Here is a 23,446-nt window from a genome sequence, read left to right on the forward strand (position 1 = left end):
TGCTCCGACAGCTATGCGGCCAACCGCTCAGTCCTGTTTTACGGAGCAGGGGGTGGGGGCGGCCATCCAGTAGGGCCTTTTCGGAAGGGAGGGGTGCCGTTTTCTAGAGGCTCCGCCTGCAGGCTCTCTAAACCCGGGAGGAATCGGGAAAGCGAGGAGGACGGAGAGCGGCCCTTCCTTCCCCCTCTGGGATGCACCGTGGGACTCTTCCAGGGGTCCCGCTCCAGCGGGAAACGAGAGAGACGCTACTGCCGAGAAAGTCGGGGTCCCCAGACAGGATCCCTAGCCGACAACAGACTCATTTCAGGGCTGGCCTGGAAGGCGCTCGGCTTGGACTGCATGACCTGAACGGCGGCGGCGGCGGCGGCGGCGCTACGAAGATGATGATCCCGGCTGGGATCTTTGATCCGGAATCAAATGATCAGCAAACATTTAATCCAATGATCTGAATCTTCGTTTGATTCAGTGATTCGACCGGTGATCAGCGCGGCTCCCTTGTGCTCGGGGATGTGGTCGCAGTGGGGCGAGGCGGGCGGGCCGGCTTCCTCGCCTCCCCTGGCGCTGTGAGCTCACGGGGCCTCACAATGCCTCCCCGCTCCCCCGCCAGCCCCCGTGGCGCCCCAGCCCCGGTAGAGAGCGGGCACCGGCAACCATGTCCTGGCAGCCGAGCCTGTGCCAGGAGGCGGGCGACGTGGTGGCTCGGCTCTTGGGCGGCGCGGTGCTGCTCTGCGTGGTCAGCAACGCCGTCTTTCTGGTGAGGGAGGGGCGGCCGGAGCCGCCTCCCAACGGGGACGGCCCCTCCGTCTGAGCGGAAGGCCCGGGGGGCGGGGAGGGGAGCGCACGTGCGGCCGGGACCCGACGCGCCGCTCGCTCTTTCCCCAGTTCTACCTGCCCTCCAGGCGCCGTCGGGGTTCGGACGGACGGCGCCAGGCGCCGAGGATGGAGAGCGGTCAGCCCGCCGACAGCCGAGGTTTGGGAGCCGGGCCTTTGTAAAGGGGAGCCGTGCGGCTCGGGGGACGGCGGGAGAAAAGCGGGAGGCGGGAGCCGCAGCCTTGCCGGCGGAGAGAAAAGCGCCGGCCGACCGGAGGGGCGCATTGAGCCCACCGGGGCGCCCCGGCCTCTCTCTCCAGAAGGCGCTCAGGCCGGGCAGCACGTCCCACCCGAGGAGCAGCGGAGCGAGACCCCCTCGACTGACCGCAGGCCATCGTCGGCGGGGCAGAGACGCGGCGGCGGCGGCGGTCCCGACGGCCGGTTAGGCCCCGCGGCCATTCGGCCGCCGCAGAGAAGGAAGCCGGTGGTTCTCTTCGTCCCCAGTCGCGCTTCCCAGGCAGCGGGCAGCCTCTGGCCTCCCGTCCCCGATAAGCCGCTCCAAGCGATCGCTGACGCCCCCCGGGTGCCCAAGGCGGGGCTCGAGCCCAGCGAGCCGCTCCCCAGGCCGAGAGAGCTTGTCGCTGCGCTCCGCCGCGGACAGTAAAGGCGCTGCTGGCAACGGAGGCCAAGGCTGCCTGTCCTTCTGTCGGCCGCCTACTTTTGCGTGGGGGGGAGGCAAGGCTGAACTCCCCGCCTGCGCACCCAACGCAATTGACGCCAGGGCCCCAGTCCCAGTCCCCTTTTCGGGGTTGCCCTCCTCCCAACGCTAGGCCCCAGGCAAGGACACCCCCCCAAAAGGTTGGCAATTGGTCCTCCGGAGCCTCTCAGGTGATGCCTCAGCAGAGGCAGGGCATGATCCAATTGGCCAGTTCTCCCTGTGCTGAAAGGGCCTCCTGGACCCCACGCCTGTGTAGCCCCTCCCGCCCCCGCCCCCAGCAGCACAGTTCCAGCTCAGAACCTGGAATTCCCCCCTCCAAGTCTGCCAGTCAGCAAGGCCCCCAATGCTGTTGAAGAGGCATGTTTATTTAGGTACTGGAAAGGATTTACAGCAAACATATTTTGTGGAAGGCAGCGAAAGGACCACCCTGGCTACTCCTGCAACAGGGAGACAGACACACACACATTCTCTCCAAGTTCACGCAGGTGGGCAGGACGGGGGGGGGCAGTCCTGGGGGGGTGTCCTCCCCCAGCAACGAGGGGGGTGGTGCAGGAGTGGAGCCCCGGACTGTCCCCAGCCCACCCACAGGTGGCAGGCAGCCAGCTCTAGAGGGGGGCCTGCGGGGACCCGGGGACCAAGCCCTGCCCGCCATTGGTGGCTTTGGTGAGGAAAGCGGTGGCGCTGGTGGTGGCGGCGCTGGCAGCTCCCGGCAGCTGGGGGCTGTTGCTGCGCTCCTGCTTGAGGGCCCCGCTGGCAAGTCCCAGGCTGGGTGGAGCCGAGGAGGAGGGGGAGAGCTGGGAGGGGCCCCCCTTGCCCTCTGTGGCGGGGGGCAGAGAAACCACAATGTACTTCTGGACGCTGCCTGAGATGGGGGGGCTGGGGGCCGCCTGCCCACCGGAAACCAGCTTCACAAGGGGCTGAGTGCTGGGCACCGTGCTGGTGACGGGCGAAGTGGACGTGCCGGCTGGGCCTCCGCTGAGCGTGATCACCTGTGAGAGCCGGAGGAGGAGGAGGTCAGGAAAGAGGCCCCCACCCCCACTGCCCCCACCCCCACGGGCCGTACCTGCTGGGAAGTGGAGGTGCCCGAGGCGGAAGACATGACGATGAACTTGGTCGGCGGAGGGGAGGGCTGCGTTGGGGTGGCCGGCCGGGTGGAGACCAGCGTCTGCACAGGGAGGGTGATGGAGCCGGGCACCTTGATGATGCTGGGCGCCCGGCTGGCGCTGCTGCCTCCCTGGGCCGCCTGGGAGAGGGTCAGGGTCGGGCGAGGCTGTGCGGGGAGGGGAGAAAGAGGGGAGGAGACGGTGGTGAGACCTGCCTCCTGCCACCCTTAGGGAAACCCCGGGGGGAGGGGGAGGGGGGGAGCGAGGGTCGACCTACCTGGGTGATAGTCAGCGTGGTGCGGTTCACCTGCTGGGCCTGCACAGCTGCCTGGGCCCGGGCCTTCACCACGTTGGTGCAGAGCAGGGGGCCCAAGGCGCCATACTCAGCTCGGTAGGCCTCCTGGTTATCCGGTGGGGGACGCAGCTTGGCCAAGACGGGGGCACAGTGCTTCTGTGGGGGGGGGGGAAGGAAAAGACACTTAGCGGAACCCCCAAGGGAACACACACACTCACACACACACATGCAGAGGGCAAGCGGGGCCCCTCCGGGTGGGACAACCCGGCCTCTTCACAGCGGCTGCTCCAGGGAGGAGGGGGGGCGGCTTCCCTTACCAGCAGGAGGCTCTGGACGTGGTCAGCCCCAATCTTGTCAATATTGCTGACCACCGGGCCCTCCAGGACGCTGCGGACACGCTCCCCCTCCACCTGCAGCCGTGGCAGGATGAGGGTCTTGATCACCTGGAGAGGAGAGCGGATGCAGCCTCTGGGCCTCTGGCCAAACTGAGCCCGGGGGACCCCCGTCCCGTCCCAGCTCCCCCCGGGCGGCCACTCACGTCAGGCCCCAACTCCGCCAGGCCAGCGATGGACCCGTAGCGCGTGGTCCAGGGCGTCTTCTCGTCCACCCAGCTCTGGGGGCCAAAGGGAGGGAGAGGGACGTGAGGAGTGTAAGGAGAGCCGGGGCTGCCAGCCCCCCACCCACCCCACCCCGACCCCCCGGCCCCCACCTTGGTGAAGGTTTTGGTGATGCGGGACTGGATGTTGTTGGTGGTGGTGCTGAAGTTCTTGCAGATCTGGGCGATGAGCCGAGCGGCGAAGTCTCGCAGGGCCCAGTGGTTGTCCACATCTGGCCTGAGGCACAGCTGACGGCTGACGATGCAGGTCATGACCGCTGGGATGACCTCGTGCAGCTGCAGCAACCAGTGGGACCGTCAACGCCCGGCCCCCGGCCCCCACCCCCTACCCTGGGCCTCCCTGCCAGGGGGGCTCGGCCGCTCACGTATTTCTCCAGGTAGAGGGTTGGGTTGTCCATCAGCGCCTTGACCATCCGCATGAGGTAGATCAGAAGAGCCAGGTTGTTCTGCACCACATTGACCCGCACCTGGAGGGCAGGGAGGGAGGGGGCCGCGGGGTCAGTTCCCTGGGAGAGGCTGCTCCACGTCCACTTTCCCCACGCACAGGCCCCTCCCCGGGTGGGCTGGCCAGGGTCCTCCCAGGACAGTCTCAAGGCCCCATCTAGCACTGGTGCGGGATCCTCCTCAGGGGCTCCGGGCTGCCTGGATGCCGGTGGCTGGGCCGGACAGCTGGGGAATTCTGAAGAGGAACAGGCCTAACCCCCAACACAGGTGGGCCCATGGTTCCTGTGGGGGGTCCCAACTGGGAGGCCAAGGAATTCATAGCCAAGCGACACCTCAGAGCCCAGCGCTGGCCAACTGGGTGCACGGAGGGTGCCAGGCAGGGGCAACGCTGGGAGGAGGAGGAGGAGGAGGAGGAGGAGTGGCGGCCCAGGAGACCAGGGATTCTGCTCCAGGGACGCTGGCTTCCGAGCATCTTCAAGCAGCCAGTTGGCCACCTTGGCACCCCCAGATATTCAGGATCCTCCAAGAATCCGCAGGAGGAAGGGTCCACCGAGAGCTTAATCCCAGGCAGGACGGTTTCCTCCTCCCAAAGTCCCTCGTAAGCAGGCTGGCTCAGTGCAACTCTTCCTGCCTCCAAGACATTGGGACAGCTCTCTGCCCCCAACCCCCTCACCCCCAGTTAAAGCAGCTGAGGCCACAGGACTCCCCTCAACCACCCCCATGGCTTGGCACCACAGCCAAGATCTGGCAGAGGGAGTGGGAGCCCCCCGCTTTCTCTTACCCCCTCAGAGATGAACGTGCTGAATCGGGCAACATCTGGTACAGGCCGGGGTCTGTGGCGATGCTTTGAAGGGCTTCCTGGGGAGAGAAAGGGGGGTAAGAGCCAAAGGAGGGCACTGGGCAGACTATCAGGTGGAAAAGGACCTGCCTCTCCCCCCGCAACACACACAGAGCGTTGCCAAGAAGCCAGTTCCAGGGGAGACGTTCCAATGCCCCTTTGGGGGCAGGCGAGGGAGACGCCACCCACCCACGCCTGTTGGAGGCCAAGGGACGGGAAGCTGGACGTGGCAGGGGGCTTGGAGAAGGTCCCCAGGCTACCCGGGGTTGGAGGGAGGGGGGCAGGTGGGGCGATCCTGGCGGCTCACCGCTCGCTTGGCTTCACAGGACCCCACACAGGCTTCCGTGATCTCCTTGTAGTACAGCTGTTGCTCCACAGAGAGCTCGTGGATGCTGCGGGGCTTCAACTTCAGGGGGGCTCCTTCCAGAAGGGGCCCCTTCTTCTCTTTGCCTGCGCAGGTGGAGAGGAGGCCAAGGGCCCATTATCCCCGTCTCCCCTTCCTACTGGGGGGGACCGGCTGGGCCCACAGAGGAGACACACACACACACACACACACACACACACCCTCAGCCCATGAAGCCCAGCCACAGGAAGGCAACGGGCGTGGCTCAGAGCCAAGCAGAAAGCACGGTGCCAAAGGTTCCTCCGGGGAGTGGAGATGGGGAAACCCCACTTGCTCCCCTCTCGGTGAAATGGTTCCTGACCTGCCAGTCCTCCGTGGACCCCACCCCACCCCACCTGACACAGAGGTTTGGGCACCTGGCAAAGCCAGATTCTTGGCCAATCGCTGGCAGGCCCTGGCTGGGGTGGCCAAGGCCCCTGGGGTTCCCCTGAAGCGCCTCCTCGCTCTGGGATGGTCAGTTCCCCCCTGCAGGTGCCAAGCAAGGGGGCTTAATCTTTGCCCCTTACCCCACCCCCGCCGTGCTCAGGCTGACCTTTGCCATCGGCCGGGGTGGCGCTCTGTCCTTTGCCCTTGAGAGCGCCCTCCTCCTCCTGGCCCGGCTTGGCTGCCTTCAAAGGCTCGGTAGCCTCGGCTTTCTGCTGCTCCTTGGGGGCTGCGAAGGGAAGAGATGGACTCCAGTCAAGGTTAAGCTGCCGCAGCTGCCCAGCCAATTCTCCTGCTTGGGGCAGGAAGCTGCCCACCCCGCTCTGGAACTCACCCGGAGGTGGGTTTTCGGGGATGGCCGGTTGAACTCCCTCAATGCTCAGCCAGTGTGCTGTTAGAAAAAGGGAGGAGCTTCAGAGAGAGGGAGATCATAGCTGGCTTGCAAAATCCTGGTTCGGTCCCTTCTTGGCAGCAGAGTTACAGAGCCAAATTGGAAGACAGGTCAGGAAGGGTAAAAGTTAACGGCTTATAAACCAACATAGAGCAGCACAAACTCCAGGACCCTCGACTGCCTTTCCGCTCCGGCTGCTTCTACATCAACGGCATAATACAGGTGGATGCTGCCTGGGACACGGGGCCTCTGGCTGTCACTTGCCCCCTTGCTGTGGTTGAGAGAAGGGTGGGGAGGAGGAACCTCCAAGACAGCAGAGCGTGGGAAGGTGCAGGAGAAGCTCCACCACATGCCATGCTCTGACTACAGTACACCGGTTGGGGCACACACCCCCACAAACGCCTCCAGATAGGTGCAAGAGACGGCACAGGCTGTGCAGGTGGGCCTGCCAGGCCGTTTCCTCCAACAGGGACCTTCCCGGGAAGGCAAGGGGGTGGGCCGCTTGCCCCTTTCCAGCTGGTTCCCTCCAAGGCTGCTATGGACCCCCCACCCCGGAGGAGGAGGATGCGCAGCAGGAGGGATGCTGCCTTCCTTCCCCTGGCATTGGGGGAGGGGGCTCTTCCCGAGGGGCAGGCACCCCTCTGCCCCGTGGGAGCTTCAGGCGGATGCGGGCACCCAGCCGAGCCTCTGATCAGGGCGGGGACCGGCTCCCCTCGCCGCATCAGGGGCTGCTGCTCCTCCTCCCCTCCCCCCCCCGCAAGGCCCTTGGCGGCTGGAGGGGGGCGCGGGGGTCGTGCCGTCCTCACCCTTGAGGCAAACGTCGAGGGGGACGCGCGGGAGGGGCGTGTTGATGATGTCGCTCAGGTCCATCTCCTTCTCCTCGTAGAAGTAGAGCTCCCGGCCCCCGCTGGCGTAGCGGAACGGGATGAACTCCTGCGCGTGGAACCCGTAGAGCGGCTGCGGGGGGCGGGAGGGGGGAGGAGGGGGGTGAGCGAGGGAGCCCCGGAGACGACCCCCGCCCCTCCCCCGCCCCTCCTCCCCGAGCACCTCCACGTTCTTCAGCTTCAGGGCCAGGTCCACGTCGCCCATGGTCAGCAGCTGCCGCTTCCCCATCCGCATGAACTTCAGCGCGTCCTGCGGAGAAGGAGCCGGTGGGCGCCGCGGGGGCGGGGGCGGCCGGGGGTCCGCCTCCCTCCTCCCCCGCCCCGCCCTCCCCGCCTACCTGCGCGATCTCCTTGATGCGGTAGCTGACCTCGTCCGCCAGCAGCTGGCACGTCTCCTCGGGCACCTGCCCGATGCCCACCGACTCGGCCATCACCTTCATGGACTCGGTGGGCAGCTGCGCGCTGCCCGCCTTCGGCTTCTTCTCCTCCGCCATCGCCCGCGCCGCCGCCCCCGCCCGCCAGGCCGGGCATTGGCCAGCCGAGCGCGGCGCCCGGGTGACGTCACTAGCCGACGACGACGCCGACGCCGGGCTCGGGCGGGGCACGCGCGCTGCGTGTCGGGCGGGGCACGCGCGCTGCGTCTCGGGCGGGGCATGCGCGCTGCGTCTCGGGTGGGGCGGGCGGGCCGGCGGGGCGGGGCTCGGCCGTCCGGTCTCCCCTTCGGGTCTCCCGCCGGGGGCGGGCGGCGGCGGCGGCTCCATGGCGAGGCGGCGGCCGGCCCCGCTGGTCTTGCCCGGCTGCCCGTACTCGGTGTCGGTGGTGCAGGAGGGCTACTGCCGGGCGCAGGCGGACGGCTCCACCCTGGCGGACGGGACGGTGTCGCTGGTGCTGGGCCCCCGCCTGACCCTGGTGGACACGGGCGGGCCCTGGGCCCGGGAGCGGCTGCTGGCCGGCCTAGCGGAGCGCGGGGTGTCCCCGGGCGACGTGGCCCACGTGGTGTGCACCCACGGCCACTCGGACCACGCCGGCAACCTCAACCTCTTCCCGCGGGCCGAGCTGATCGTGGGCACGGACGTCTGCCAGCCGGGGGGGCGCTACCTGCCGACGGGGCTGCGCCAGGGCGGCCGCTACGCGATCCACGCGGGGCACCTGGAGGTGCTGCCCACTCCGGGCCACACGGGGAGCGACGTCAGCCTGCTGGTGCTGGGCACTTCGCTGGGCAGCGTGGTGGTGGCCGGAGACCTTTTCGAGCACCAGGAGGACGAGGGCGAGTGGGCGGCCCTGAGCGAAGACCCCGCCCGACAGGCCGAGAGTCGGGCCCGCGTCCTGGCCATCGCGGACGTCATTGTGCCCGGCCACGGGCCCCCGTTCCAGGTGTTGAGGGAGGGAGCAGGTGGCGGCGCTCAATAAAGGGGGTGGGGGTCGAGGCGAGCGGCTGGTCGAGCCCTCCTGCCTGGGGCGGTTGTTGGCCCCCAAAGCCGCTGGGGTCGGAGACTTCCATCAGGACAGCCGCTCCCTCCGTGGCCGACTGAGGGGCACTGAACCTTTCCCGGGCCTTTTTCAGGCTCAGTTCCATAGCAGGAACCGGCAACCAATAAAGCCTGGCTCCTCGTGGCCCAGTCGAGGGCAAATGAAGGTGTCTCTGCTGGTTCCTTGAAATGATAGTCCGGTCCGAAGTGACCAGGTATGTGTGACCAGCTGAAAAAAGAGTTGCCGCTTTTGGGCAGACTCCGGTTTGGATTTCACCTCTTCTGTTGGGAGATTGCTTCCAGGGAAGTCTGGGGTCCCTTTGGACAAGGTTGCATCCGGCTTGGCCAAGCGCAAAAGGATTTAGGGATAGAAGTGGCCTGCAGGGAACAATCAGGAGAATAGGTTTAGCCTTGGCTCATTGGTGGAGACCCTTGGCGCATGTGCCCTTGGAGGGCGATGTCCTGCTTGGTGGTCTGGATGAGTCAGAGGTTGCTGCCTCCTCCTCCTCCTCCTCCCCCCCACCACATAATATGAGAACAAACCCCGCTCCCTACTCGCCCTGGTAATGAACCTGCAAGAAAACAGCCAGGTTCAGAAGACCCTAAGTAGGCCCCAGGGCTGCTTTATGCCGGCCTCTGCTTCACCCCCAAGGAGAGTCACCGGACTCTTCTGCTGTGGCGTTGAGAGGCCCCTTCCCAGGGAGCCCTGCCTGGAGGCAGAGGAAGGGATCTTGGGGGTCTTCTTGGGGGTGCTCAAGCCGGAGATCTTACGCCATTTCAGGCAAGAGACTGTCCAGTCCCTGCTGGAAAACTCCCAGGGATGAAGCGGCCACCATTTCTGAGGGCAAGCTGTTCCAGTGGTTAGTTGTCCTGTCAGGAAGTTTCTCCTGAATTCCAGGTTGCTTCTTTCCATTGTTTCTTGTCCTGCCTTCGGGTGCTTTTTCCCCCTCCTCTTCGTGGCAGCTTCTCAAACACTGGACTACTGCTATCATAGCCCCCTGGTGCTTTTCTCTAGACTGGGCAAACCCAATTCTCCAGAATATGTTTTAGTCTCCGCGCCTTTAATCATCTTAGTTGCTATTCTTTGCACTTTTCCCAGCGTGTCAACATCTTTTCTGTAACGTGGTGACCAAAACTGGATGCAGGATTCCAGGTGTGGCCTTCCTAAAGATCTGTAAAGCGCTACTAATACTTCATGATTTTGACCTTACGCCTGTTTATACAACCAAGGATTGTATTAGCCCTTTTGGCTGCCACTGCACACAGCTGGCTCATGTTTAAGTGATCATCCACTAGGACTCCGAGGTCCCTCTCACAGTTATGGTTTTTGAGCCAGGTTTTGCTTAGTCTTTTGGTTTTTCCCGCCCGGGTGTAAAATCTTATTTTTCTCCACATTAAATTTTATTTTGTTGGATAGGGCCTGTTGTTCAAGTCTACCAAGATCATTTTGAATCCTGAGCTTGTCTTCTGGGGTGTTGGCTATTCCTGCCAGCTTAGCGCCATCTGCAAATTTGGCAAGTTCCCCTTCTATTCCCTCACCTAAGTCATTTATGAAGATATTGAAGAGTCCTGGGCCTGAGACGGAACCTTATGCCCCCCCGCTGCTGACTTCCCTTCATGTAGATGTAGCCCTGTGAAGGACCGACGACCACTCGTTGGAACGGGGGGACTGGCCACTGAGTTCCACCCAGGCTCCTTGGCTAGTGGGCTTGTCGACAATGGAAGGTGTCTGTGGGCAACAGAAGAGATGCCAGACCTGCCTCAACTTGGGCTTCTCAGTAAAAACAAACCTTGGGTGAAAAACGTACAGTTTACCAGAAGACAAGTGAATTGCAATGGTGTAAAGCCAGAAGTGAGAGTTTGCGCCAGATTTCTGCCAGTTAACATCCCTCCCTTGGCCCGTTCCCATTGTTTATCTCTTATTGTCCAATCCCATTGAAACAAGGGGCTTTGGGAATGGTCACTGTTCTCCCAGGGAGAGGACGGTGAAGACTTGTCCGGAGAAATCTCACAGTTCAGTGTCACTTTCTCCCCCCTCCCACCCAGTTTCTCCCCATTGGTTCACGGCAAGCCGGCAGTTCCCACCACAGAGATTAAAGCTCCCCTTGGTTTCATGGAAGCCGAACCTGATACTTTTGAGCGTGTCCAGGAAGGCTCTTGTAGGGAGCATGGGCACAGAGCCTCACCAGGCCTTGGACAGAAGAGCTGCCGGCGGAGCCTTGGCCTTACAGCAGGAAAAGTGAAGGCGTTTGGCAGCTGCAGGAGTCGCTGGCCCACCGTGCAACCTGGCAGAAGACGGGCCTTAAACCCAGGCGCCCATTCAATCGCCCTGGGCTGCATGCGCCTGGGGGGAGGGGGGGAAGGGCTGTTGGGTGGGGGAGGGCGGCTAATCTTTCCTGCTGGGGGCCCTCTTCCTCCCCTCCCAGGCACCAGAAGCGTGCAGAAAAGCTCCCTTGCCCTCAGCTGGCAAAGGTTTGGTCTGTGGCTGAGGTCTGGCTGCCCCTGACTAGGCCTCGCATAACCTCAGCTTCTCCTCCTGGGACTTTGGGAAGGGTCCTGCCTGGGGGAAGAGCCAGTAATGGGGCCGGGGGCCGTCTTCTCAGCGACTTCACCCTAGGCACAGTCACGCAGGGTGGGGTTGGAGGGGCAGAGGCAGCAGGAGGAAGTGAGGAGTCAGCTGCTCCTTGCGGGCTGGAAAGGAAGAGTGAGGTGGCGTCAGAACAGCTTGTCCATTTTGCTCCTCTCGCCGCTGAGTGAAGCCCCTCTGCTTCAGGTAAACATTGTGGGGCGCCTGGGCCTCCTGGCTCTCGGGGTCCCCCCCCCCCCCCCCCCCCAGGGCTTGGCTCCCATTTGGGCTGTGCTCTGCTGCCTGGACTCAGATCTGCCCTGGCTTGGGGAATAGGGAGGGGCCGGGGGAGCCTCTGTCCGGCACACCCACCTCCCCTTTGGGCATGGCTGAGCAAGAGAGGGCATGCATCTCCGCCTTGAGCAGATAGGCACATGGCCGGGCCTCGGCTGCCTCCGGGACGCTGCTCGGCTGGGGCGGCCAAAGCCACATCAGGTGCACCCACCTGGGCTGCCCGAGAGCCTGCAAGATGGAGTTGGGGAGGGCAGGAAGGACACCGCTGGGATGGGAGGGGCTGAAGGCATCCCTGTGCGGAGGACTCTCTTGCCCCCCCCATCGGTTTTGCTCAGGGGGGGCAACTTTGGGTTAGGTCAGCTTGGGCCAACTTCGGTGGGGGGGGGGAACGGGGGACCTGTCTCTGGTGACAAAGGAGCCGAAACGGTGGGAAAAATTAAACGTAAACTTTATGAGAAAAACTACCAACTGCCTGGGAAAGGAAGGGCATCTATACTCGTAACGCCTGACAGCACCCGAGGGACGCCTTTTTTTGGCAGGGCGGGGGGCTGCAAGGGGCCCGCCTTCTGGGCCTCCAGGACCTTCCCAGGGCTGCGCAGGATGGAGAGGCCAGAGCAAGATGGGGCCTCCTGGGCCTGGTCTTGGGAACCAGGCAGAACGGGCCTGCTGCCACTGGTCGACCCCTCTGGGGTTCCCTGGCGCCCTCCCATTCCACTCCTGCGTGGCGTTTGGGCACCTGAGCCCAAAGCTCAACCCCAGGCCCCAAGGGGAGCCCAGTAAGCAGCCCAGCAACTGCAGAGGGCGGGCCCAGCGGGACGCAACCAGTGGCCGGCTCCTACGCCCTCCTCATTCAAGGCACGTGCAGCCTCCTCAGCTTTACGAGGGTGAAGGACAATAGGCTTGACTCCCTGGTGGTCCAGGGAGGGCAGCTTAGATCAGGCAACTCCCCCCCACCCCCACCCCTCGCGTGGCCGCCCATGGTGGTGCAGAACCATTTGGGTCCCCGAGTTCAGTTCCCTCCTTTCCTGTGGCTTCTTGGTTGTCTCCTCCAGGTTGGTCGTTTGGGAGCCCAGCCTACAGCCCGCCCATCAGCTGAGAGGCAAGTGAGGGAAGGGGGGCGGCCCCTCCCACCCACAGCCTTAAAGGAGGGCGGAGCCCAACTTCGCCCCCCTCCCCCACTCAATTGTAATTGCGGAGGGTGGGCCACACCTGGGTCAGGAGGCCAGAGGCAGGGGAGGCTTAAGAAGGGCTGGGCTGGGCGGGGAAGGGCAGCCGGCCAGCGCCTTCAGTTCTCCCCTCGACTTCACCACCACCAGCAGCAGCTGCCATGGCTGAGGAGTCCCAGCCTGAGAGGCCCCTCCTGAGGGCCGCTGAAGAGCCGCCTTCCTCCTTCTCCCTGCGCTCCCTCCTGATGGGTAGGCTGCTCTTTCTCCCCACGCCTCGGGTTTGCTGGCTCCCCCACCCCCAGCCATCTCTAGCGTGGCCTAACCTCCTCCTCCTCCTCCAGTCCTAGGAAAAGTTCTCTTTGCTGCGTTGCCTGTGGCAGGAATCACCATTGGTGAGTGAGACCCTCGCCCTGCCCCCGCCTCCCCCCAGCCCCTTTGTCTGGCCTGTTGCCCCTGCTCTGGTGGTGCCAAAGAGGCCTTTGCTGGACCCGCTCTGAAGTGGTCGGCTCCTGCGGGGGCTGCATCATCTGCTGTGTACGAGTTGCGAGGCTATCGGTCCTAGTTTGTTGGGGAAATTGCAAGCCCCGCGGCTGGTGGGACCCAAACCCTGGCTTACAAAGTACTACTGGCTTGGGCCTGGATGTGCTCCGTGAACCAGGCCCACCAGGTGTGGTGCTCAGAAGGCTCCCAAGATGCCAGTGGCCTGTGTGGCCCGGAGAAGCAGCTTGGCCACTCAGGCATCTGCCTTGGCCTGCAGCTCCTGGCTGGGGACTCGGGCGCAGCTTTGCCGGCCCTTCTTGCTGTTGGGCTGTGGAAATGGGCTGCCTCTGAATTGACCATGGAGACTGGGCTGGGCCGCTTTTTCTCCCGAGCCCCACTTCCAGCTCTGCCTTCGGTTTGCACATCTCCCTGGGGTTGGGGGGATACAGATACTGGTTGGAGCCATGGGCAGCTTGGGGTTTTTACCTGGGAGGTGACTGGGCTCCCAAATTTCAGGAAAGGGTCCTCCTTCACCTTCCGCTTCACCCACTTGGAATCCTTTTGACAGAGGGAAGTCCTGAGAGCCCAGGCCAGCAGGAGGAGGGGTCTACTCTGGGGTGCGTCTTGTTGAAGGAAGGTCTGAGAATCCAAGGTGCTAATTCCGTTGTTCCTCCGTCCCCAGGAGCAGTCTATCTTGGCCAGTGTCCCCGACAGCCTCTCCTTCCCATTTACTTGCTCATCCTGAGTGCCGTTACACTCCTGCTGCTGTTCCTCAGCTGTGTTCCCTGCGGGGATGGCACCGACCGACCAAGCACGCTACTCAACTGCTGGCGGGGAACCGGTTTCCTCTTCTTCTGCGTCTGGTTCATTGCAGGTAGGGGGAGGGGCTCCTGGGGGTGCCAGCTGGGGGTCCTCGCCCTTCCAGGGTGGGGCCCAAGCTGCATGAGCTGCAACCTGTAATTGGCAGAGCCGCCTGGCTGTGATGGCCGGAGGGTGAGGGACCCTAACCCTAGGGGTCGTGGGGGTTTCCTGGTTAACTGGGCTCAGGCCACCCTTGGTGTCCCTCGTGGGGCTGACTGGAGGCGGCGGCGGCAGCAGCAGCCCTTCCCAGCCAGGCTCCCCGCTTTCCCCCTACAGGCAACGTGTGGGTCTATCCCATCTACCCCCCAGACTACGAGCACTTTGGCCAGCCGGACTTTTGCCACCGGACTCTCTTCCTCTTTGCTTTCGCCGTCACCACCGCCATCCACGCGGCCCTGGCCGTAGCCCTGCTGCTGGCCCTCAGCATCCTCGTCAGCATCCTCGTCCTGAAGGCCATGGTGTCCGGCCGCAGGCAGGGGTGCAGCGGGGGTCTCTAGCAGCCCAGGGCGGTCCCTCTCTCCCGAGCTCTTCGTTAATAAACCTCCCTGTTGCTAAGCTGCCTCCTTCTCTCACCCGCACTGGGGCGGGCGGGGGGAGGATGGGGGGCTCTGGGGAAGGTTGCCAGGCTTTCTGGCCAACAGAGCTCTTAGCTGAGCCTCCTGGACCCTGTCGCGCCCGAACACCAACCGGGGTGGCAGCTCCTCCAAGGCACCACTCAGCCTCGCTCGGATACTAATAGCCTCTGCAGCCTGAACAAATAAAATAGAATTCTTTTATCGCCCAATTGTGTGATTGGACACACAAGGATTTTGTCTTGGGGCAAATGCTCTCAGTGCACATAAAAGATACATTCATCAAGAGTCCAGAATCATCAGGTACAACACTTAATGATGGTCATGGGATACAACAAGAATACAATAGAACAGAACATGAGAATAGAATAGAAAAGAAATAGAATAGAGAAATAGAAATAGAATTCTTTTATTGGCCAAGTGTGATTGAACACATAAGGAATTTGTCTTGGTGCAAATGCTCTCAGTGTACATAAAAGAAAAGAGACATTCATCAGAGTCAAGAATCATCAGGTACAACCCTTAATGATAGTCATGGGGTACAATAAGAATAGGATAGGATAGAAATAGAATTAGGATAGGATAAGAATAGAATAGAAATAGAATTCTTTTATTGGCCAAGTGTGACTGGACACCCAAGGAATCTGTCTTGGTGCAAACGCTCTCGGTGTCCACAAGGGAAAAGTTATGAGTCTGCCTACCGAGATGAGGTGGACCGGACCGGTTGCTTTCGTGGTGGGGAGACAATAACTTGGTTATTGCTTATAGTGGATTATAGAAGGCACAGATCAGACCTCCAGCCCTTGCCTATCTATGGAGACCGAGGGGAGCAAGTGGCCAGTTTTCAGTTTCTGGGTGTTACCCTAAAAGAGGACCTGACCTGGGGGACCCACATTGCAGCCCTGGTCAAAAGGGCCCAGCAGAGATTCTACTACCCGAGGCTTCTCCGGAAACACTACCAACCGGAGGAGAAACTGCTGGGCACCTCCTCCCGCTGCCCCAGAGAGACTATCTTAACTTCCTGCACACCTGTGTGGTTTGCCAATTGCACGGGGCCAGGCAGGAAAGCGCTCCGGAGGGTTGAGGTGGTTGCCCCTCGGAGGAGGATGGGTTGCCCCCTCCCCCCCCCTCTTTGCAAGAGCTCGGGAGCTCCCGCTGCCTAAAGAAAGTTCAAAAGATCCACCTCAACCTGGGAGCCCCTTTTTTGGGGGGGGGGGACCATTCCCGTCTGGCAGAGGCGGCACAGGAGAACAGAAACCAGGACGAAGAGGCAGAAAAGCAGCTTCTGTCCCCGGGCAGCAGCTCTGCTGAATTCTGCTGCGGAGGGCAGGGTGGGTGCGGTGCAACGTGTGAAGAAGGGGGAAGGACGCGTTTGGGTTTATTTTCATGGTCGTGAAGACGGCGGGCGTTGGAAACCAAACTAAACTGAGGGATGCTCAGAGGATGCGACCAGCCCGGAGCGCGGCGGCGGCGGCACCAGGGCGGCCTCCGGCGGGTGACCGGCACCCCGCGCAAACCGGGCCGCTCAGCGCCGGGCGTCGGCCGGGAGGGGAGCCCCGCGCGAGGGAGGGAGGGAGGGGGAGGGGCAGGCGAGACCGCCCCGCCCTCTGCCATAGGCGTCACCGGAAGAGGCGGAGTTACCCGCGGCAGGGGGCCGCCCGAATCCCGAGGCGGAGCCTCTTCCGGCCAGACCGCCCTCACCGGAAGGGCGCGCCCGTGGGGCGTCTCCGGAGGTCGGCCCCTTCCGTTTCCGCAGCGGTCGGTGGGCGGCCCCGTTTCCGCCTGCGACTCTCGGCGGCTCCGGCGGGCATGGTGAGCTCCGAAGCGGGGGGCGGCGGGGGTGGCGGGGGCGGCCGGGCTGACCGAGCGCTGCTTTCCCGGCAGGCGGCGGCGGCGGCGGCGGCGGCGGCGGCCCTCACGCAGGGCCTGGAGCGCATCCCGGAGCAGACGGGCTACCTGGTCATCTGCGACGGCGCCGTCCTGGCGGTGAGGGGCGGCCGGGGGCGGGGCGGGGGCGGGGCGGGGGCGCCGCGGCTGCCGCTGACCGGCCTCTCCCCGCAGTCGGCCGGCGACCTGGAGAACGACGAGCGCACGGCGGGCGCGATGGCGGAGCTGGTGAGCACGGCCTGCGCCTTCCGGCTCCCGCGCGGCCCGGAGTTGCCCTTCCGCCGCCTCTCCGGTGAGCGTCCCGGCGGGGCGGGGGCGAGGGCGGGGCGGGGTGGCCTCCGCTGACCGGCGCCGCCCCGCCTCCTCCTCCTCCTCTCCCCGCAGTGGTTTTCGGGGAACACTCCCTGCTGGCGACCGTCTCCGGCCAGAAGCTCTTCGTGGTGAAGCGGCTCAACAGCGTCCCGGAGCCCGTGGTCGTCTGAGCTGCTCCGGCCTCCCACCCCCCACCCCCGTCACGTGGAGGCAGGCTTGCTCTGCGGTACCCCCTCCCCCCTCCCCTCCCCAACGGCAGGGAGTGGGGGACCCTCCCTACCTTCTTTCCTTCCTGGAAGCCCCGTTGGTGCCTCCCATCCCCCTTCCGTTTCTGGTCCCTATTGGGGGGGCGTTTCCCTCCCCCACAAACGCCCCTCAGGGTGTCAAGAAAGGGGCAGAGCCTTTCCCTGCCGGGCCCTCCGGGGAAGGGGCTGCTTTGGCAGGCATCGCCCTGAGGAGAAGCGCCTGCCCAGCCTCTTCCGGGCCGATGGCTGCTGCCGGCGGTCTCCACCTTGGATGCGTTGGGCTGCCTGAAACCAGGGGAAGATCTAGGCGAGCGGTGCAGACCGGACCGAGAGCGGAGGCTGCCTGGAGACCAGGCGACCCCACCGGCGGGAGAGGGACGGTGCCAGAGGACACCAAAGAGACCCATCAAGCATGTTACTTGCCGGCCAGCCAGTGCAGTTTATTTGTAAGCACATACATGGAGTTGGAGTTGCTTCTGAGCAAATAAAAAATATAAATAACAAAAATTAAATAAAGTGCAATGGAAAGTGGCCTTGGCCTGGGAGGGTGAGGTAGGGAGGGGGCTAGAGACTGGCCCTCCCCCGTCTAGGAATGCAGCCACGCCTGGGAGCCTCCAGGCCCCGTCCCGTGGCCCAGTGCAGGGCGGGAAGGCGGAAGGTTCCTCCTGTCAGCAGGGGCTGGAGGTGCCTTTCGGTGGGGACCTCTGCTGCTGTCCGTACCGTGGGGGAGGGGGGGCATGCAGCTGCTGCTGCTCCCTCTTGGCTTTCATACAGAGCCCCCCCCCTCCTCCCCAGTGAAGAAAATCTCTCCTTGCTGCTTCTCAGCCGGAGGGGGAGAGAGGGTGGGCGAGAGGGGCAGCAGCCCCCCTCAGCCAGCGGAGAAGCTGAGCAGTCCCATTGGAGGAGGGGAATGGGGGGGTGAGGAGCGGAGGGGGTCCATCCTGTGAAGTTCAGATGTCTGGAGCAGGTCTGGTTCTGAGGCTGGGTGGCGCGTCCGGTGGGCTGGTTCCCAGAGCTGCCCCTTCTGGGGCCTCCCCTCCTCGGTCATGTGACGGGCGCCAGCACCAGCACCTTGCACTCTCGTTTGGCAATTTTGTCAAGGGACAGGGCAGCCTTGTCCGGGGGTAGATAAAGAGGGCGGCCCACTGGGGAGCCTACAGGGGGCGTTATGGCCCGGCGCTCCATGACGCTTCCTGACCTATGGGGAGCGGGAGAGAGGTGAGCAGGGAGGAAGTCCCGCCCTTTTCCTCCTAGCCGAGGCCTGCAGAGCCCCGTGGGGGGCTCTCCAGCCGCTTCCTTCCTAACCCCCTCCCCCGGAAAGACGGCTTCCTCTACAGCACCCACCTCAGGAGGTGTCCCCGTGTCGGCTGCTGGTGTGAGAAGCTCTGGGAGCGCCCGAGGCTGGCCTGATGACGCCCCACCAGCTCCCGCACTGCCGGGCTCCCGGGGCTGCTTTTGCGGGAGACCGGCCTGGCCTCTGGAGGCGGGTTGGAGACGCTGGCGGTGAACTGGAGTTTCAGCTTCATGTGCTGGGACAGCTGAGGGGGGGGGGGAAGAGAGGAGAGCCGTCTTGGTTGGTCTGCCATCCTCCTGCTGTGCAATGTTGAAACCGGATGGGACCAAGATTGGTCACTGCCATCGGCAGGAGGATCCTGGCTTGTGGAGCCAACTGATCCATGCTTGCCTTGTGCAGCATGTGGGGACGTTTACCTCAAACAAGCCGGCACGCAGAGCCTGGAAGGTGACACAGAAGGTGCGGGCGCTGCCCTTGCGGGAGAATCCCAGGTTGTTGAGAGGGGTGTGGCACACAATGGAGTCTTGGGGGTCTGGGGTGGCGTGACATTCGTCGCAGGCATTCAGCTTCTTCCCTGAGGGACCCAGCGGGGAAGAGGGGGGCAGAGCAAGGGCGGTCAAGGGGGGCCCAAAGACCCACCAGGCTCCCAAACCCAATCGGTGCCCGGGGGGGGGCGGGGTGGGGGGCGGGGAGAGGCCTGTGCAGCTCCCGGCCTTCCCTCCCAGCCCACCGGCCGCTGCACATGGGCCAAGCCTGAAAGAGGTGATGCTGAAGGGCCACCCGCTCCTCCCAGGAGCCTCCTCCACCCCCCCACCCCACCCCGGCTCACCTGCAGCAGCACTTTCTGGCGTCCACACCAGGCGCACGGCCAGGAAGTCCTGCAGGTTGTTGATGAGGGTGTACGTGACTACGAAGCGCCGATGCACAGCAACCGGGGACTCGCATTCTGCGGTCATCACAAACCTGGGGCGGGCAAGGCGGATGCTGGGCAGCCTATGAGGGAAAGCGAGGGGACATCCTGCCTGAAGCCCCAGAGCTCTTGGCTTGGAGGCCACCTCCCTTTGGTTCCGCCCTACAGCTTTTTCCTCCCGGCGGTAAGTGAGACCCCTGGAGTTTTGGCTGCCAAGGTTGACCCAGGAAGGCCAGCTCCTCTGGCGCTGGGCCCCTCCCTCCGCCTCTAAATGCCATAACCCCCCCCCCAAAAAAAAGGGGGGGGCAGGGTCTGTGTAAGGAATACACTAAAAGTGGCCTCTACATTTCTGAATCAGGCTTTGAACCTTCTCCCCCCTGAAAGGCTGCTTGAGGGTGTCTGGACGTCAGTCTGGACGCCCACTTGGGACACTCCTCCTCCTCTGGCAGGCTACAGTTTTGGGGGGACAGTGTTAGAACAGCAGAAGGACAGAATTCAGGGGTGCTTCCAGCAGGCGGCTGCCGGAGGAGCCAACTCTGGCCAGGCGGCTGTGAAGGCAAAGTAAGTGCTGGGCTGCCACACCAGGGGGATCCCCAGCAAGAAAAAGGGGCCCCCGATCCCACTCTTATGGGTCTTGGGGGCTCTTCTGCCTTTCCGGGCCTGCCAAGGGGCCTCCTCCTCTCCGGGGCTGGCTGCGTCCTTTCTGGCCTGAAGGAAGAGCTGCTCACCTGTAGTGCGTGTAGATGCTGCTCGTGAATGGGAGTTTGGGAGTCGACCACTGCAGCACCGCAATGAGGGGGACCTCCAGGCCCTGCAAGTGCCAGAGGAGAAGGAGAGGTAGCCCCCCTGTGTCCCTCTCCCGCTCGGTGCAGCAGGTGCCCAGGCGAGGAGGAGCCCTTGGGGTCCAGGGGAGGGAGAAGCTCACCTCTTTGGCGCTGTCCGGGGGCTGCTCTGGCGCCTGCAGTTGGAAAAGGAAGTTTTGCTCCTCCAGGGCCCGGAGGGAGCAGGGCCACGCGGAGTTGGCTGAGGGCACCTGGCAGAAGGAGGCCATGGAGACCTCTCCGGACTGGTGGCTGTGGGGAGCGGGAACAGAAGCAGCCCAAGGAAAACCTGCGACCCGGCCCCCTCCTCACACGGGCAGCGCACACGCACGCACACACACCGCTTCCCTGCCCAATTCTAGGCCTGGGGAATGCAGCCCTGCCTCTGCCCACAGCCCTCCCCGCTGGGAAAAGAGGAGGATCCCACGCCAGATTCCGCCATGCGAGAAGCTCCCTTCCCAGCTCCTGGGTTCTCCTCGGAGGCAGCTTCTCCTCCTGCCTCCTCAGGGTAGCCCAAGGGCCCCCCTCCCTCTCCAGGAAGGATGCCTTCCTCACAGCTTCCTCCACCGAGCAAGAAATCACCCATGGTGCAAGGTGAGAGCGGAGCACATTTCTTTATTCCCGCTTTATTGTTTTTAAAAATAAGGTAGCGAAGGGATCCAACGCGCACCTTCCTCCCCCTGTTTTCCCCACAACGAAAGAACAGCCCTGAGAGGGGGGTTCAAACTGGCTGTGACTGAGGGGCCCTGCTGTGGCTCTCCCATGCCAGCCCTGGAACTGGGCCTAGGGAAATGCAGCTCAGGGAAAAGTGGGGTTTGGGCTGCTCAAAAGCATGTTTTGAAAAGTAGGGAATGTCACTTAAATCCCCCACCCTCTCTCTCTCTCTCTCACACACACACACACCCTCCCTCCCTCCTGGCCCTCTTACCAGATATCGTCAACTAGCAAGACAGAGCCGTCTGGCATCATGGGAAGGTAACTGGCATTCAAGTTGGGCAGGATCCGCACGTCCCACACCGAGAGCTCATCCTGGGAGGCCGCGTTCAGAACTGGGGAGGGAGACGGGGCAAAGCCAGGCATGACGGGGGGAGGGGGGGGAGGGAAGGCAGGCCGACTGCCTTGCCTGCCTGCAGGGGAGACGGAGCTCCCCTCCCCTCCTCAAGCGCACCTTTGAGCACCATCAAGTGCTTCCCGGACACGTTGAGTTGCTGGCACTTCAGCTCCGGGGGCGGCAGCACGGTCAGCATGGTGCTCACTGCAAACCGAGGGCAGAGAAATCAGCGCCGCACCGCCAGCGCAGGAGGCCGCCGCCCGCCCGCCCGCCCTTTAGGCTCACCTTGCGCCTTGAAGGCGCCCTGCTCCTCGCGGAAGATCTGGGAAGGGGCCCGGTCCTGCAGGATGCTGAGGTAGCCGCGCTCGCGGACCTCGCCTCTCTCTCGGTCGCGCCTCCAGACGGTCGCCACGATCTGCGGGAGAAGCGGCCTCAGACCAGCCCGCCCGGAGCGCGCGCGCCGGCGGGGGCAGGGCCAGGCGGGGGCTTACTTTGGCTTTGACGGTGCTGGGCGGCAGCCGGTCCAGAGAAATGGTCAGCGGGAAGATGACTTCGTCGGTGGACACGATGGGCTCCTCGGGGGGGACCTGCAGGAGGGAGCCCGGGGTCAGAACGCTCCTTGGGGCGCAGCGAGCCCCGCCGCCGCCGCCGCCCCGGTCCCGGTCTTACGGCCACGGCCGTCGTTCCGGGGCCGCCGTGGCCGTGGGTCAGGAGCGCCCGGCACTCCCGGAAGACGCTGCCATTGGCGGCCGCCTCCCCGGCTCCAGCCGCGCCCTCCTCCGCTGCTTCACCAAGGAGGGCCTCGTCTCCAAGGCCGCCGCCGCCGCCGCCGCCGCCGCCGCCAGCCGGGCTGACGCTGGCCAGGGCCGAGAGCGAGCCTGCCAGTTCCCCCCAGGGCGGCCGGGGAGCGCCGCCGGCATCCGAGCGGCACCGCAGGACCAGCAGGAAGCGGACGGTCTCGCCCAGATAGAGGTGGTTCCTCCGCGGCAAGGCCCGGTACCGGCCTGGCTCCCCCAGGAGCACCTCGCGGGCCGGGAAGGGCACAGCCGGGAAGTACATGAAGTAGTCGCACTGGGACTCCATGCCGGCGGGCGGGCGGGCCGGGCGGCGGGCGAGCTCCCAGCCGGGCGGCGAGAGTCGGCGGCGGCGGCTGCGCTTGCGGCGGCGGCGGCGGCGCTTGCGGCGGGGCGGGGGCGGCACGGCATGGGCGGCTGGGATCCCCCTGGTCGGGCTCCGGCCGGGCGGGTGCTGGAGGAGAGGAGAGGAGGGCGAGGCGAGGCGGATTCGGCCCGGGGTCTCCGGGAGAGCAAGGCGGCGAAGGAGGCGGGGCGGAGGCGGAGGCGGGGCGGAGGCGGCCGCAGCTTGGCGGGCGGGGCGAGGAAGCGCTCGGCCTCTCCCTGCTGACTGCCCGCCCTTTGCTCGACCGCTGCGCCGCGGGAGCCTTCGGGGCTTCGCGCCTATCTCCCCCCGGCCAGGCCCTTCCTCTTCAGCGTGGCCAGATGGGCTTTTGAAGGCAATGCCCAAGGAGACCGGCCTCTGGCCCTCTCTCTGTGTGTGTCGCACGCACACACACACGAGCTACTCGGGCCAGGCGGTGCCACCTGAGAGTTGAATTTTTCTTCTCCATTGTTATCGCCCTCATCCCTGGGCTCAGATTCAGAGTAAAGGGTTCAAGTTGTGAGAAACCACCCCGAAGGAGCTGCTCCGTGCGTTTCCTTCCTGGGAAGAAGGCAGCTGGAGGGAGGGCTGGCAGTGAGAAAGCGCCACCCAGCCCTGACTTGAAGCAGCGCTGTGCAGCTGGACAGGGCGGCTGGGCTGAAAGTTACCAGTCCTGCCACCCATGGGTCACTTCCCTCAAAAGCAGAAATGTCCCCCTCTGGAGAGCAAAATCTTGGTTTTTAAGGATAAAAGGTGCCTTAGGAACACAAAACAAGTAAGGCTCAGACTACAGCAATGAATGTGTTTTAATTTTTGACATGGACACGCTCCTTTTTCAAAAAGTGAGCACAGTAATTGTACAATGGAGGAAAAAATGTGAACGTCACCACTGGCCAAAATGCTGGGAAGAGCTATTGCAATTGGAGTGTATCCACAGTATGGATGCTTCTTGAACCAGAGGTGCCAGCCTAGCTTTTCGGTTGACTTGGCTGTTGGGGCCGATCAAGAGCAAAGGTGCAAATCTGAACCGTTGCATAGCAGCAAAGGTGGTGAGCCTGAGGTTCTTCATTTCTCAGGGTGGGCTGAAGACGGGCACCGGGTTCCAGCCTCGGGCCTGCCTCCCTGCCCAGCCAGAAGGCCAAGGTGGCCCTGTGCAGCTGTGGCTTCTCCGGCTGGGGAGCCGCGCACGCTCTTCTCCATGAGAGTTGGACACGCCTAACGGCGCTCAGACCATCTAGCGGGCCGTGGCATTGTCCAGCAGCCTGCTGTGGGTGATGGGAGAGGGTGAGAGCTGGAGTCGGGAGCTTCTTCTGAGGCTTCACAGCAGCTGCCAGACTTTGCTGGGAACACCCATGGCTTCCTTCCCAGGGTTATGTGGGACGACAGCTATTTCTCCACCCTGCCCTTTTGCATAGTCCAACCTTGCTCTTAAGGG

General features: G+C 63.9%; 5 protein-coding genes across 8 annotated transcripts; 3 read left to right on the forward strand and 2 right to left on the reverse strand.

Annotated features, from left to right (window-relative positions):
* Nucleotides 1–1,872: 1,872 nt before the first annotated feature.
* On the reverse strand, nucleotides 1,873–7,460 carry TAF6 (TATA-box binding protein associated factor 6). The gene is given in 15 exon segments (XM_087919029.1): nucleotides 1,873–2,517; nucleotides 2,592–2,798; nucleotides 2,909–3,082; nucleotides 3,244–3,369; nucleotides 3,465–3,539; nucleotides 3,636–3,818; nucleotides 3,908–4,009; nucleotides 4,768–4,793; nucleotides 4,796–4,844; nucleotides 5,132–5,274; nucleotides 5,760–5,879; nucleotides 5,985–6,041; nucleotides 6,848–6,998; nucleotides 7,089–7,175; nucleotides 7,264–7,460. Coding segments are annotated over 15 exon segments (2,040 nt in total). The 5' UTR covers nucleotides 7,420–7,460; the 3' UTR covers nucleotides 1,873–2,133.
* Nucleotides 7,461–7,577: 117 nt separating this feature from the next.
* MBLAC1 (metallo-beta-lactamase domain containing 1) lies at nucleotides 7,578–8,560 on the forward strand. Its single transcript, XM_087919056.1, has one exon. The coding sequence runs from the start codon at nucleotides 7,685–7,687 to the stop codon at nucleotides 8,333–8,335; it is 651 nt and encodes a 216-aa protein (XP_087775182.1). The 5' UTR covers nucleotides 7,578–7,684; the 3' UTR covers nucleotides 8,336–8,560.
* A 2,265-nt stretch (nucleotides 8,561–10,825) lies between these two features.
* Nucleotides 10,826–14,313, forward strand: TMEM272 (transmembrane protein 272). 3 transcript variants are annotated; one of them, XM_087919058.1, is made up of 5 exons: nucleotides 10,826–11,167; nucleotides 12,571–12,669; nucleotides 12,762–12,812; nucleotides 13,583–13,774; nucleotides 14,038–14,313. In XM_087919058.1, exons 2-5 carry the CDS (start codon nucleotides 12,582–12,584, stop codon nucleotides 14,256–14,258), a joined length of 552 nt encoding a protein of 183 aa, XP_087775184.1. In that variant the 5' UTR covers nucleotides 10,826–11,167; nucleotides 12,571–12,581; the 3' UTR covers nucleotides 14,259–14,313. The 3 variants fall into 3 exon arrangements, with proteins under 3 accessions (XP_087775184.1, XP_087775183.1, XP_026579326.1); XM_087919057.1 differs by having other exon boundaries at nucleotides 11,159–11,176; XM_026723541.2 differs by lacking the exon at nucleotides 10,826–11,167 and having other exon boundaries at nucleotides 12,312–12,669.
* Nucleotides 14,314–15,776: 1,463 nt separating this feature from the next.
* Nucleotides 15,777–17,293, forward strand: LAMTOR4 (late endosomal/lysosomal adaptor, MAPK and MTOR activator 4). The gene is made up of 4 exons (XM_087919011.1): nucleotides 15,777–16,145; nucleotides 16,218–16,319; nucleotides 16,395–16,512; nucleotides 16,605–17,293. Exons 1-4 carry the CDS (start codon nucleotides 15,777–15,779, stop codon nucleotides 16,700–16,702), a joined length of 687 nt encoding a protein of 228 aa, XP_087775137.1. The 3' UTR covers nucleotides 16,703–17,293.
* Nucleotides 17,197–22,211, reverse strand: TRAPPC14 (trafficking protein particle complex subunit 14). 2 transcript variants are annotated; one of them, XM_026723552.2, is made up of 11 exons: nucleotides 21,523–22,211; nucleotides 21,345–21,440; nucleotides 21,139–21,268; nucleotides 20,971–21,057; nucleotides 20,731–20,851; nucleotides 19,907–20,054; nucleotides 19,710–19,792; nucleotides 18,901–19,064; nucleotides 18,488–18,645; nucleotides 18,122–18,315; nucleotides 17,197–17,975 (listed from the first exon to the last, which is right to left on the reverse strand). In XM_026723552.2, the coding sequence occupies exons 1-11, from the start codon at nucleotides 21,934–21,936 to the stop codon at nucleotides 17,822–17,824; spliced, it is 1,749 nt and encodes a 582-aa protein (XP_026579337.1). In that variant the 5' UTR covers nucleotides 21,937–22,211; the 3' UTR covers nucleotides 17,197–17,821. The 2 variants fall into 2 exon arrangements, with proteins under 2 accessions (XP_026579337.1, XP_087775156.1); XM_087919030.1 differs by having other exon boundaries at nucleotides 21,877–22,206.
* Nucleotides 22,212–23,446: the final 1,235 nt, after the last annotated feature.

The sequence above is a fragment of the Pseudonaja textilis genome, unplaced genomic scaffold (genome assembly GCF_049901715.1).
Source record: "Pseudonaja textilis isolate UNSWEBS1 unplaced genomic scaffold, rPseTex1.2 PTEXSCF23, whole genome shotgun sequence".
In the NCBI taxonomy this organism is placed as follows: Eukaryota; Metazoa; Chordata; class Lepidosauria; order Squamata; family Elapidae; genus Pseudonaja; species Pseudonaja textilis.